This window comes from Giraffa tippelskirchi, chromosome 5 (genome assembly GCF_054371585.1).
Source record: "Giraffa tippelskirchi isolate mGirTip1 chromosome 5, T2T-mGirTip1v1.2.pri, whole genome shotgun sequence".
In the NCBI taxonomy this organism is placed as follows: domain Eukaryota; kingdom Metazoa; phylum Chordata; class Mammalia; order Artiodactyla; family Giraffidae; genus Giraffa; species Giraffa tippelskirchi.
The window spans coordinates 18855152-18869845 of NC_137279.1; the positions used below are offsets into that span (position 1 = coordinate 18855152).

The 14694-nt window shown below is 54.1% G+C and overlaps 1 protein-coding gene across 2 annotated transcripts in view; it reads right to left on the minus strand.

Moving 5' to 3' along the window:
- The window catches only part of QSOX1 (quiescin sulfhydryl oxidase 1), a 39825-nt gene that overhangs the window by 7647 nt on the left and 17484 nt on the right, over positions 1–14694 (minus strand). For both annotated transcript variants that reach the window (XM_081485846.1, XM_081485845.1), the window contains exons 5-10: positions 13780–13870; positions 11012–11157; positions 9208–9342; positions 7089–7218; positions 1164–1286; positions 253–400 (exon numbers count right to left, since the gene is read on the minus strand). In XM_081485846.1, the coding sequence (XP_081341972.1) occupies positions 253–400; positions 1164–1286; positions 7089–7218; positions 9208–9342; positions 11012–11157; positions 13780–13870 (773 nt within the window). The remainder of the gene's footprint in view (positions 1–252; positions 401–1163; positions 1287–7088; positions 7219–9207; positions 9343–11011; positions 11158–13779; positions 13871–14694) is intronic.

Consider the following 14694-nt stretch of genomic DNA (forward strand, 5'->3'; position numbering starts at 1 on the left):
ATAAAGCAAGCACGTGGCTTCGAGAAAGCCAGCGAGCAGCCTCACACCCCTGAGTTTGTGAGGCACCACCCTAGGGGCCATGAATAGGATGGAGTGGCAGGACAGAGTGGCCTCCAGGCCCTCCCCGCTCCGGGTCCACACTGACCACGTGTCACCAGCTGCAAACACAGACTCCCCTAAGTTCAGGCCTGCAGCAGGGCACCAGCAGAGGGCGGGATGGGGTGGGCTGAGGCACAGGGGGTGCCCACTCACCTGCTTCCTGAGAATGGTCTACACCTTGCTGAGCTGCCTGCACGGTCAGGAAATGGAACAGGATCCACAGGGAGCAGGGAAAGCCCCGGAAATGCGGCTCACTCCCCTGGCAGCCCACCCAGTTCACCTTCTCCGGGATCACAGCACCCTAGGGGACACACAGGAGCATGAGTGCACAAGCTGCGTGGGGAGTGGGGAGAGCAGCTTGCAGGACAGCAGACTCCAGGTCTGCACGCAGCCCTGACACAAACAGTCCCTTTCTCAGTCTATCACCTCGAGGCGGGCATTTCCCTTCCACTGGTGACACCCATCAAATGAGTAGGAGGGCTGAGAGACCGTGACACAGACCAAGTCCTGTCCCTACTCTAGCCTCAACCTCCCCCCCTGCAGAATGAGCGGTTCATCTCTAAGGGTCCTTCAGGCTTGACCCCCCTACACACACGTCTGTGAGGTTCTGCACCTCTGCTGGCTGACGTGCCCACCTGTGCAAACAACAGGAGCCCAGAAAGCTCCCCTGGAGAGCTGTGCTGAGGAGCCCGGCAGGCAACAGAGGGCTGTGGTTAAAAGCTCTCCCACCAGCGGCATCTCACAACCAGCTCTAAGGCCCAGCTTAACTACTTACTGGCTGTGTGACCTTAGACACACACAGAGTTACTTGACCTCTGCTTCTTCATCTGCCCAATGGGAACAGCATCTGCCTTCCACTAGTGCTGTGAGGATTAAGTGAGGTCTGGACAGAGACAGAGCTCAACAGATGGCGGTTCACTCATGACCAACGCAAGGACCCAGCCAAAATCACGGCCTCCTTCCTAAATGCGGATTGGTGGGGAGGTCAGAGGGGACAAGGTGGACCCCTTTCGCTCCCATAGATATGGAACATGGAGGAGAACGTCTTTGCCTTCCGGACTCACCTCCTTCCTGCTGTCCAGCGCATTTTTAAAGAAACCGTAGGGAATTTTCTTTCTCTGCTGTTTCTTGAGCCAGTCGTTCATGGAGTGCAGGAAGTTCTGGACTGAGGGCCGGCCACGGAAGTACTATGGAAGCGATAAGTGGAGAGTGAGAAGCAATTCCCCAGGAATTCCCCTGGGGAGGGCAGTGGGGGCGGGCAGAGGGGGCTGAGGTATGTTCTGGAATGTTCCAAAAGCACCAGGAAAACATCCTGCCTAAGACCCAACTGTAAGGAAAACAAACAAACACACACCGAAATGTGGGCTCCTCACTCACTACCTTTGCTCTGGGACGCCTGGGAAGGTGAGGCGGAGGGCTGGACCCTCAAGGCCATCCCCACTCCAGGCTGCAGGCTGGGGCTCTGACCCCTGACCACACGCCCACTGGGAGGAAGGCCGAGCACCTGTGTCACTACCCAGGGCGGCTGGGACCCCTGGGCCACACCGGCCTCTGTTCAGGTAATCTTCTGATAGAGCAGCTGATTAGCGAACTGACCAGCTGGGCTGGGCTGGCAAATGGCCTTTCATTTGTATTCCACGGGCTGCCAGTGGCCACCAGGCAGCGCAGGGGCCAGAGCCGAGATCCAAATCTTGATGGGAACTCCCCGTAGTCTCTGAGGAGCAGGAAAAGCTACTCTGAAGATAAGTCAACTCAAATCTGATTAGTATCAGCACTTTAAAACCACAAGGACTCCAGGGAGGAGGATGGATTGTGTTGTGTGTGTGTGTGTGTGTGTGTGTGCGCACGCGCGCGTGTGCATGCACGAGCATACCCGGGGTGGGGGAAGGAGAGAAGGGGCTGCAGTAGCAGAGCAGGTCAGAAAAATCACCAAGAAGGTCAGGAGGACAATATAGAGAAACTTGAGGGACAAGAACACAGAGAAACATTTTTAAGAAGGAAGCTGGAGACAGGAATGATCCCTATACAGAAAAACCTGCCAAGGGATCCAGTCCTCTGAGGGAGAGATGGCGTGTTCTTATCAAACCTCCAGGCAGGACACAGTCCCCCAGCGGGAGAAGTGGCCAGAAAGAATCCTGTGCTTTGACACACTGCCTCTTGGTCAGCTCACACCGGCCTCTGGGCTCTCAACACAAATTTACAGCTTCAAGTCAGCGTTTCCTCACTGACCTTCACCCGCTGTCCTGATTAGGAAAGATGACGCCCTCTAAGGCCACGGTGTCAAGAGGAAGGATGAATTAAGGGGCTCTGGACCGCAGGGAGTCACCCTGGGCTGGAAGCAGGGAAACTCTGGTGACCACATGCCACCTAGTGGCCAGTCCTACCAGCAGCTTCCGTGAGGGAGCAAGGAGATCCCTGCTGAGCTGCAGGGCAGACCCACAGCCGACAGGTCCCCAAGGCTGAGCAAGCGGAGGGAGCTCTATGCCCTCCAGGCTTTCTTTGGTGCCCCAGACACGCAGTGGGCAAGGGTGACAGTTAGCTTAGACATGCGTGTGATGCGACAATGCCAGCACCCACCCGTGGAGTTTTGTTCTGAGAAATACAGAGAAGCTAAAACACAAAGGAGCACTCTGCAGTCTGACACCTTGTCAGAGCTCAAGGAATGGGGTGTGTGTGTGTGTGTGTGTGTGTGTGTGTGTGTGCACGTGCTCAGTCATGTCCAACTCTGCAACCCCATAGATTGTAGCCCACCAGGCTCCTCTGTCCATGGAATTTTCCAGGCAAGAATACTGGGAGTGGGTGGCCATTTCCTACTCCAGGGGAATCTTCCCAATGCAGAGACTTGAGTCTCCTGTATCTCCTGCTTTGGCAGGTGGATTCTTTACCCCTAGTACCACCTGGGAAGCCCCTCAAGGAATGGTAGCTGCTCCCATTACTGCTACTCAGGAAGAAGCTACCACACAACAAGGGCAGGGTCAGAAGTCTCTACAGTCTCAGGGGCTGTGCCGCTTGGCTCAAACAGAGGCCCCCGAGCCTGTGCCCTCCGGCCCATGGCTCCTACCTCGAGTCTGCCTCTGCCCCAGGGCCAGCCCTCTCCTCTCTGAGGGGCATGTCTTCCAGCAGGGAGAACTTCACCCCAAACTCAGTTCCAGCACTGCTGAGGGCAGAAGTTTGGTGGGCAGCACTTAAGCCTCTGCCTGGTCAGGACTTTCCTGGGTCGAGTTCTTTTCCCTCACACAGGGGTGGGGGGGTGCAAACCAAAACCAGCCCTGAGTCCAGCTGAGAGACGCAAGCAGCACTCAGTTGACAGCCCCCCCTGAGAGGAGTCCTTCAGAGAGGACTGGGCTGTGGGGTGAGGGGTCCCTCCCAGCTTCCTGGCTGCCCCTCCTTACGTGTGGAGCAGGAAGACAGCCTACAGAACTACTCAGGACTCCTCCCCTCTCCTGATTCTCTGGGCCAGCCACCCCAGACCTCAGCCACTTGGGAACAGCATGGTGACGAGCACTCGCCACCTCACAGGGTCCTCGGTGTATCCACACCTGCCCGTCACTAAGCCAAGTGGACCAGAAGACCAGGACTGGTGAGGCGGGACAACGGGCTAGGCAGGTAGCAGTCCCAAGGGAGAGGTACAGACCACCCCTAGAGGGAGCCCCAGCTGCCCCAGACCTGCGCCAGAAGGAGGGGCTCAGACCTGCTCCCAGGGCGAGGGCGGCTGAGTCAGCAGTCAGCCTCTGAAGGGGACGGAGCCCGCATCTGACTCAGCATCCTGGGCAGCCAGAGCCTTGGGATTTAAGTAGGGCAGCGCTGGCAGGGGGCCTGGAGCCACAGAGAAGGGTGCGGGGAGGGAGGAGGCAGCAGGTGCGGCGGGGCGGGGGGGGGGCAGCCGGCATCTCATCTTCAGAGACCAGGAAGAAGCATGGCAGAGAAAGGGCCCAGCTCTAAACCTGGAGGGGTGTGTGTGTGCGTGTGTGGGTGTCTGTGTGTGTAAGGAGCATGGCAGAGAAAGGGCCCAGGCTCTAAACCTGGAGGGGTGTGTGTGTGCGTGTGTGGGTGTCTGTGTGTGTAAGGAGCATGGCAGAGAAAGGGCCCAGGCTCTAAACCTGGAGGTGTGTGTGTGTGTGTGTGTGTGTGTGTGCGCGCGTGTGTAAGGAGCATGGCAGAGAAAGGGCCCAGGCTCTAAACCTGGAGAGGTGTGTGTGTGTCTGTGTGTGTAAGGAGCATGGCAGAGAAAGGGCCCAGGCTCTAAACCTGGAGGTGTGTGTGTGTGTGTGCGTGTGTAAGGAGCATGGCAGAGAAAGGGCCCAGCTCTAAACTTGGAGGGGTGTGTGTGTGTGTGTGTCTGCTTGTGTGTGTCTGTGCGTGTAAGGAGCACGGCAGAGAAAGGGCCCAGCTCTAAACCTGGAGGGGTGTGTGTGTGTGTGTGTGTGTGTGTCTGTGTGTGTAAGAAGCATGGCACAGAAATGGCCCAGCTCTAAACCTGGAGGGGTGTGTGTGTGTGTCTGTGCGTGTCTGTGTGTGTAAGGAGCATGGCAGAGAAAGGGTCCAGCTCTAAACCTGGAGGGGTGTGTGTGTGTGTGTGTGTGTGTGTAAGAAGCATGGCACAGAAATGGCCCAGCTCTAAACCTGGAGGGGTGTGTGTGTGTGTGTGTCTGTGTGTGTCTGTATGTGTAAGGAGCATGGCAGAGAAAGGGCCCAGCTCTAAACCTGGAGAGGTGTGTGTGTGTGTGTGTCTGCTTGTGTGTGTCTGTGCGTGTAAGGAACACGGCAGAGAAAGGGCCCAGCTCTAAACCTGGAGGGGTGTGTGTGTGTGTGTATAAGGAGCATGGCAGAGAAAGGGCCCAGGTTCTAAACCTGGAGAGGTGTGTGTGTGTGTGTGTGTCTGCGTGTGTGTGTCTGTGTGTGTAAGGAGCACGGCAGAGAAAGCGCCCAGGCTCTAAACCTGGAGAGGTGTGTGTGTGTGTGTGTGTGTGTGTAAGAAGCATGGCAGAGAAAGGGCCTAGCTCTAAACCTGGAGGTGTGTGTGTGTGTGTCTGTGTGTGTAAGGAGCATGGCAGAGAAAGGGCCCAGCTCTAAACCTGGAGAGGTGTGTGTCTGTGCGTGTAAGGAGCACGGCAGAGAAAGGGCCCAGCTCTAAACCTGGAGGGGTGTGTGTGTGTGTGTGTCTGTGCATGTAAGGAGCATGGCAGAGAAAGGGCCCAGCTCTAAACCTGGAGAGGTGTGTGTGTGTGTGTCTGTGTGTGTAAGGAGCACGGCAGAGAAAGGGCCCAGCTCTGAACCTGGAGGGGTGTGTGTGTGTGTGTGTGTGTGTGTGTGTGTGTGTATAAGGAGGATGGCAGAGAAAGGGCCCAGGTTCTAAACCTGGAGAGGTGTGTGTGTGTGTGTGTGTCTGCGTGTGTGTGTCTGTGTGTGTAAGGAGCACGGCAGAGAAAGGGCCCAGGCTCTAAACCTGGAGAGGTGTGTGTGTGGGGGGGTGTGCGTGTGTGTGTGTGTGTGTGTGTGTGTGTAAGGAGCATGGCAGAGAAAGGGCCCAGGTTCTAAACCTGGAGAGGTGTGTGTGTGTGTGTGTGTCTGCGTGTGTGTGTCTGTGTGTGTAAGGAGCACGGCAGAGAAAGGGCCCAGGCTCTAAACCTAGAGAGGTGTGTGTGTGTGAGGGGGGTGTGTGTGTGCGGGGTGTGTGTGTGTGTGTGTGTGTGTGTGTGTGTGTATAAGGAGCATGGCAGAGAAAGGGCCCAGGTTCTAAACCTGGAGAGGTGTGTGTGTGTGTGTGTCTGCGTGTGTGTGTCTGTGTGTGTAAGGAGCACGGCAGAGAAAGGGCCCAGGCTATAAACCTGGAGAGGTGTGTGTGTGTGCGCGGGGGGTGTGTGTCTGTGTGTGTAAGGAGCATGGCAGAGAAAGGGCCCAGGCTCTAAACCTGGAGGTGTGTGTGTATGTGTGTGTTAGTCGCTCAGTCGTATCCAACTCTTTGCAACCCCATAGACTGTAGCCCACCAGACTCCTCTGTCCATGGGATTCTCCAGGCAAGAATACTTGAATGGGTTTCCATTTCCTCCTCCAGGGGATCTTCCCAACCCAGGGTTCAAACCCTGGTGTCTTACATTGGCAGGCAGATTCTTTACCATCTGAGCCATCAGGGAAGCCAGCTTAGATTAGCTGTGCTATGCTTAGTTGCTCAGTCATGTCCAGCTCTTTGTGACCCTATGGACTATAGCCTGCCAGGCTCCTCTGTCCATGGGATTCTCCAGGCAAGAATACTGGAGTGGGTTGTCATTTCCTTCTCCAGGAGACTGAACCTGGAACCTCAGTTCAAACCCTGGCCATGACACCTCCTCCCGGGAGGCCTAAGGCAGGTCACTTGGGTAACCGGCACCTCCTAAGGGGGCTAGTACTCGCCACCCCGCAGTGAGACTGAGAGGATTAAATGCCTGACACACATCAGGTCCTCCGTAAGCAGGAGCTGCACTTACATGGCTACTTACGTGGAGGAGCCATGCTGGCAGGAAACTACAGAGGAACGAGGAAGCCATGGCTAAGGCCAGGGAGCTACCTCTGACTCTGAGTCTGAGAGGGGAAAGAAGAGACTCAGAGAGGCCTTCATTCCTTCCCTGCGGGGTCCACGGCTTCTCCTTTCCCACTGATCACAACAGGGACTGAGAGGCCACCCTCCAGGCTCAGCCTGAGGTGGAGGACACAGGCAGGCAGATGTGTGCAAATGGGAATATCCCCCGGGCATCCGGCCCCATGTCCCACCCACCTCCCTGCATAGGGGAAGGGGGTTGTCCCGTGGGGCTGGGGGGCGTGTGACTGGGACCACAAGGCAGCAACCTGCGGTGGACTGGGACGGCTGGTGGGTCCAAAGATCCAAACCCAACCACGAGCTCCAGGGGAAGGGGCCGGGCTGACTCCTCCAGGCGGGCACAGCACGGGCCTACAGGGATGCACATGGGTCCCATGTGGAGCTGCCGAATGAGGGGCCCCAGGGCCGCGCTCACCTGGGCCAGCACTGCCATGAACTTTTTCAGGGCCACCAGGCGCTGCCCCTCCAGGACGGAGAACTTGCCCACTTCTATCCGGAGGATGTAGTGCAGTGCGGATTCCAGGTCAGCCATGTAGATCTTGGAGCTGAGGACCCAGAGGGAGCCAGGGAGAGAAAGGGGTGATAACCGTGGGGCAGGGGCGGAGGAGGAGCACCCAGGGCCAGAGGGAGGGAAGAGGAGGCACTCCTGATGGTCAGAGTCCTACATGTTCGTGTTTGGCTCTGCCAGTAACTAGCTGTGTGACCCTGGGTGGATTACTTAACGTCTCTGAGCCTCAACTCCTCATCTGTAAGATGGGGATAGTAACAACTTGCTCACGGGTAGGTTGCTGAGAGGATTAAACAAAAGCTCACATATAAAACCCTCGGTAGCTCCTGGCATAGAGTGTGGTCTTCCCTCCGCAGGCCCACAGCCCCACCCCTCTTAGCACTCACAAAAGACCACGAGAACGTTGAGCTTCATGCTCTGATCTGAACAAAGACTCCAAGGGACAGATGAGTGGACCCACGGGGCGCCCACACAACAAGGCTCTGGGGAAGCCGGGGCTCCGAAAGACCGTGGGTTTGGCTGCCTGCCAAGGCTGAGAATGGGGTTTTGGAAATGGGGAAGTGGGGTTTCCAGTTATTTTGATTGCTGCTTTTGCAGCTGCCAGACCATGGGCATCAGGAGGTTATCCATCTCACACTTCTTGGGCTGACCCCAGCCCTGGGAGAAAGGTTGCAGGCTCCACGCTGGCTGCGCCACCCCATGACCATCACTGCTCTTGTGGGATCTGGGCCTAGGGCCCTGAAGGACGGGCTGCTTCCCGACCCCTGGTTCTGGTCTCGTTCTATGGTGGGCTAGCTCTGGGAGCTTGGGCAACTCAGCCCACTTCTCTGGCCGCAGTGATCTCACGGGTAAAATGAACTTCTGCCCCACCTGCCTCCCGAGGTGGTGGGGAACCAGCAAGATCATCTGACGGGTGGGCACTGTGGCCACCTGTGCTTTACCCTCCTGCCCAAGTCCCCTCTCTCTGCTCCCTTTCTGTGTCCTGGAGTCTCAGCTTCCTTCTCCGTTCCTGTGTTCTGCGTCAAGGAGTGGCCCCCGACTAAAGGAGTTAATGGACAGGAGTACCAGCAGAGCCCAGCACGTATGGCTAGAAGTGCCAGCCATCACAGCAATCTGAATAATCGGAAGAATTACAATTTGAATAATTACAGTGATCACTCTCACTTTCTCTTTTCTTCTCACCTGATTTACTAAAAACCTCTCCATTAGCACTTTCCATCCTTAGAGTCCCTCATGCTGGGATGCAAAATCCTTCCTGGAATCTGATGACCCCACTCCCAGTTCTCTTGTGCAGCCCCCTACAGGAGTCTACCCTTCGGACTCAGCTCTGAGCCTCCTGCTCAGCCATTTCCATGTGGTACACTCCTTGGGGCCAGAGCAAGAGTCCACGGCCCTATTTCCTTGCCCAACAGGCAGAAATTCTACCCCCAGGGTGGGGCTGAAGAGGCTGAGAGAGAAGAACAGTTTCCTTGTGCTTACAGCTGTGCACAAAGATACTGACAACCCTGAAGAAAAGTAGTGAGCTCCCCGACCCCAGAGGCATCCAAGTGAGGTCAGGTGCCTTCCTAGAAGGGATGCTGTGAAGGGACTGCAATCTCTGGGCAGGGACCACATCAGTCCTGCACAATCGGTATTCCTGGTGTTGAGCACACAGCAGGTACTCAAAAATCTGTGTTGAAGAAATAATTGCCTGGGTGGGAAGTTATTTTAGAGGCTGCAGATCACCCTTCCAAGCTGATTCTACTTGGTCTTGAATAGAGTTAAGCTTAAGGAATGCGGAAAGTATTTCTTAGAGAATGTATCAGAAAGTATGCATTCCATCACGAAGAACGCAGTCATCAGATGCTGCTGCCCCAACAGGAAGACCCTCCAGTGCATGGCCAGCAGCCCGGGTTCCCCTAAGCTCAAGGCCAGCCCTCTGGAGTCAGGCTTGTGACTAGGAAAAGTGTGTAGAAGGAAGGGGTGGGCTGGGGGGCTGTGATCTAAGGAGAGGGTGGGGAGGGGACAGGATGAGGCGAGGCCTTACCGATCTGCAACCTTCCACACGGTGGGAGCTACCGCGCTGGTGGTGGCTGGCGCAGCTGTGGTCTGGACAGCTCCCCTGGTGTTCCCGGAAAACTTCCGCAGGTAAGTGGTGTAGAAAGATCTGGATTCTGTAAGCCTGTGATGTGAGGGAAGGGAATCACCAGGGAGAGGTAGTGAGCTCAGAGGAGTGAAACCCCAGAGCTAACTCATGACAAGAGAGAAGGCCGGTGACTCCCCTGATGAAAATGTTCATTAAGAAATGTTTGAATTTGGTTTGATCTCACCCTCAGTGAGGTCAAAATCGAGGCACCCCCGCCTCACGTTAACCTCTCTATTCACTGACCATGGTGTGCTAAGTCTGCTTAACACCTGTCTGAAGTCAAAATCCCACCTGGGAAAGCTGGGCCTGTGAATTCCTCGACCTGCCCCAGAGAGGTGGGGGGGGCGGGGGACAGGGCACTTTCGGGAGCAGGTGGGTCTTCCGGGGAGAGTGCTACTTCTGGCGGAAGACTGGACAGTGGGTCTGATGATCCTCCCCAGAGACCAAAGTTACAAAGTGGCGGGTGTGGCCTCAGGGAAGCACACAAGCTGGCTCCAAGGTACCAGACATCACGCCCCAAGGAGGTCAACGGAAGTTTGACACTTGACTTTGAAAAAAAATCACAGCCACAACCCCCCAAGCCACTAAAATTCTCAAGTCTCCTCCAATCCTTTAGATTTCCCAGTCTCTTCTCATAAAGAGGAGTCCTCAGGGGCGAGTGATGCCTCCTGGTCAGGGCCACTGGAGGGAAGGATGTGAAGCCCAGCAGTGTGATGGGACACCCCGGGGGAGCCGGCATCAAGAAGCATTGCTTTCCACTCCACTGTCCCAGCCCGCTGTTGATCAATGAGCAGATGGTTCGGAAGCAGCATCGTCACAAACCATTTTCCCCTTCACCAACTCCAAGAGAGGAAACAATGCCTCCGCTCCCACCAGCACTGGCACGTCCTGCCCCACCATGGCCCCACTGCCATCCTGCCTCCTCCCCGGCCACGCTCCTGATGAGCCCTGGCCCCGTGCTGCCGGGTGACCAGGAGGGCCAGGGGCCACACTGCCCGGCCCCGGAGCGGGATGGCACTAATGGCCCCAAGAAGCGGCTCACTGGATGTCTTGGGCCGGCCTCGGTCTCCCTGGCCCTCGGGCTCCTGCTTGCGGGGCTGGGTGGACATCAATCATCTGCCCAGGGAGGGCACCGAGGCACCATCTGGTGCCATTTAACGGGCCATTCAACAGCGGGAGCCTGACAGAGGGGCTGCGGCTGGCCTGATTGTTTTCTCTTGGCATTTTGGAACTGACTATTGTCTGGCTCCTAATGAACTTTTCTGCAATTAGAAAACCAAAGGGAGGGAGGGTCAGGCATAGCTGAGTGCTTGCCAGGCCCGCAGCCTGCCAAGGAGTCTGTCTGTGAAGAGAGGAGGGTGGGGAATAGGGCCAGGGCTGCAGTGGGGTTGGTGCAGGAGCACTGGTGCTGGCTGGGCGCTGAGTGCGCCAGGGACCTGGGCCTGGACTGCTGAGCTGGGGCAGGGGTGTGTGTGTGTGTGTGCAGTGTCCTGGGCCCTGACTTCAGGTTGTAGACCCCCCACCCCACCATAGGCAAAATATCTGCTCCTCCTGCAGAGGGTGCTCCCTGCTTGCCCAGGGACTCGTCAGGAGACTTGCAACACAGAGAACTCATCAGCCCCTGTGAAAGGCTGGCGGCCTCTCCAGGCAGGAAGAAAGGAGGAGCACAGGGACGGATGGGGGAGAAGGGCGGAGAGACACTCACGCGGGGACCCGGGAGAAGGAGCCGTTCCGAGACAGCAGGTAGCAAGATGGGAAGTTGGTGACAGCAAACTTGTTCACCACGTCACGCTGCGTGTTCAGGACCCTGCGCACCGCTATGCCCTGGCGCTGTGACAGGTCCAATGTCACCTGCGGAGACAGGGGGACATTGGGGTGGGGCGGCCACTGGTCAGAGGGAGCCCTGGGCATGCACCTGGTGACAACTGTGCTCCATCCAGACTCTCAACTCTTCCAAGAGTAGACTTTCATGATGAGTGACAGCCACCAACCACATCCAACCCATAGCAAGGCGTGCAAATGCTCTCTCCTTGGAACCATGCAGGCCACTTGTCTTGAATCTTTGAGGACAGTCCCAATTTAATGTAATTTTCTTTCCAATGCATTGCAAAAGGTATAATAAAATATGGTTTCATTTTTATATTTGTAAGTCTTTCTATCTATGTCCCAAATCAGAAAAGCACTTAGACACAATGATTTTATTTTTAGAAAGAATTAAGAAGGAGAAGAACCCGCCTGCCAATGCAGGAGACGTAAGAGATGCAGGTTAGATTCCTGGGTCGGGAAGATCTCCTGGAGGAGGAAATGGGAACCCACTCCAGTATTCATGCCTGGAGAATCCCATGGGTAGAGAAGCCTATGGTCCATAGGGTCACAAAGAGTTGGACATGACTGAAGCGACTTAGCACTAGCACTAAGAAGGAGAAATATAATATTAGGTAGCATTTATTGAGTATGTATTATGTTTTATATATAGATTGCTTCATTTAATCTTCAAAAATAACATTCACTATGAAAGAGGAACAATTACTAGGTGACTAAGCCAGGTGGCACAGAATACCATAGCTACTGGGGTTTAAATCCTGGCCCGATCGGACTAAATCTCTCCCAGACTCAATTTTCTTACTTGAAAAACTGTAATAATACCCCCCTCCAAGGGCTGTTAAGAAGACTGAATGGATTAAGTTTACAAAAATGCTTCTAATAATGACTAGTAAATAGTACGTATATAAATATCTGTTTAAAAAATCAAACTCCTATTGTACAGAAGAGGCAAAAGCTGATGCTCAGCAGTGAAATCACATGATCAGATCACACAGCTAGGAAGTGCCTGAGCTGGGCTATAAATCCCAAGTCAATCTGCCTCCGGAGCCAGGGATCTTGGCCAGTGTGTCCTCCTGCCTCTCAAACCACCCATCCCTGAGTGCCTTTGCATGAACATGGGACCCCTGCCCCTGGTTATTAGAGGGATGGAAGGAGTATAGTGGGGAGAGCTATTCCAATGAACATTCATCATTCATCTCTACACGCATGACCCCAGGTGTGGAAGGGGACCCCAGAAGGGCCAGGCATCCTTCAGCAAAGCTCCCTGCTCCTCCCACTTCCATGCTTCCCGTCTCAAGGCTGAGAGGTCTGGAGACAGCTCAGAGTGCTCTACTGTGCTTGGTGAGTTTCAGGAGGAAAACCATCCAGAGCCAACAGTGGTGTTGAATTTCATCCCCTCTCTCCTTATCTCCTTGCACTGCCTTGGAACATCTCTCGAGCACTGGCCTGTCCCACCTCAGGACCTGGAATAAGCCCAGGGGCCTGATAAGTCCATGATGCAGCCACAGAATGGCGGGTAATATACACATCAGGATGGGGATGGATCTTTATAAAGTGCGTACTCTTTGCCAGCTACTCATCCAGGTTCTTCCCCTATGCTGTCTCATTTGCTGTTCCCAACCACTCTCTGACAAAAGGTAATTATCACCACTTCAAAGACAGGGAAATGAGATCAGAAAAGTTGAGCAACATGATCACAACCATATCACATAGATCAGGGGTCCCCACCCTCCCGACTGCAGACTGGTGCCTCCTGAGAGATCAGCAGTAGTATTAGATTAGAAATAGAGTGCACAATAAATGAAATGTGTTTGAATCATCCTGAAACTATCCCCTCCCTTCACTTCGTGGAAAAATTGTTTTCCACAAAACCAGTCCCTGGTGCCAAAAAGGTTGAGGACCACTGATCATAAATGTTGGAGTGGAGATTCCAACCAGCCTGATTTTGCTATCTGCTTCACCTGGGAAGGGACCCCATGTCCTCAAGAGCGACTAGATGCTCTCTGAGGTTCCCTCCCCCCAATTTGTTACTCCAGTTATTTGGGGGCAGGGTAGCATAGGAAGAACATGAGCTTTGGAGGCAGACAGACGTTGTTTGAAGTCCTGCTCTACCAACTCACTGGCTGTGTGATTTTCAGCCTGTTATTTAATCATCTTTGTTAATTAGAAAAATTAGCAACTATGTGTGTCAACAATCTAGCAACACTTAATAAACAGCAGGTGTTATCGTTTTCATTTTCCATGCATACGTGTGTCCAACTCCTTGCGATCCCATGGACTGTAGCCCTGCAGGTTCCTCAGTCCACAGGATTTTTCAGGCAAAAATACTGCAGTGGGTTGCCACTTTCTCCTCCAGGGGATCTCCTGGACCCAGGGATCGAACTCGAGTCTCCTGAATCTCCAGCATTGGCAGGCGGATTCTCTACTACTGAGCCATCTGGGAAGCCCTCTGTTTCCAAGAGGAAGATCAAAACAGACAAAAAGGCTTCAAACGGAAAGGTCCAGCTCCTACACTTCCCTGCTTCTGCCAGCAGGGGGAAGGCCAGTGCTGGGCTAAGAAGTGCACAGGACCAGCCATGCTCTTGAACTCACTGGGCTCTCTCTCCCAATGTCTATCCCGGAGATGTGGGAACCCTGCAGGCAGCTCACCTCTCTACCCAGGTAGGAGCCTTCCTTTTCAAAGATCAGGGCCAGATACTCTTCATTGTTTCTTGCAAAGAATCCAGTAATCTCCTCCAGCCTGCAAGAGACACCGCTGGCAGTCACTCTTTCTGTGGTGAGAATAAAGCAAAACTGCTGGTGACAGCCGTCTTGGCAGACACAGTACTGTGGGGACAGCCACACACATCTCCTGCTGTTTGCACACAAGGCTTCGCGGAAGCCTCCATACCAGCCTTTCAGCAGGAGAAAACCAAACCTTGATTCTCGAAAGATTCTCTCTCCATTACCTAAACCTAAACTAATGGCTGGTTCATTTCACCAAGCTATTTGGGTTGTTTTTTCAGAGTCAGGAGTGAGAATGGGCAGTCTAGGGAGGAGACCTGGGGAGGCGTGCTTTGAGACCAGTTATTTCTATGCTCTGGCCCAGGGTACAGCCCAGACTTAGAACTGCAGTTTTTATTGGTCCCCTAAGAGACTGGTGTTTACTAGCTATCAGACACAAGTCTTGGTCTGTGCCAAGTCACTACCAACTGGGAGATTTGCTTTTTCCTCTCCTGTAGCAGGCATAAAAGAGGAATTAAAAAATCAGAAAGTCCTGGGTGCAGGAGATCTTAGAAGCCGTGCAATCTTATCTTAAGATTTTTAACCTCCTCATTTTAAGACAAGGAAACTAGGGTCCCAGGACAAAGGTGGAAATTAATAAGTCAAATTTTATAATTCCTCCCAAAATCAAAGAATTAAGTTACGAATTGTTTTAAAAATGCAGAGTTTCAACAGAAAACAATTACATAATACAAAAGTGATCTGTGTCCTCATTTCAATTAAAAAGCAGAACCTCATCAGACATGTAACAGGACACAATGGGCTCTACTTTTATCCTCAAACTGATGATCTGTTTCCCTT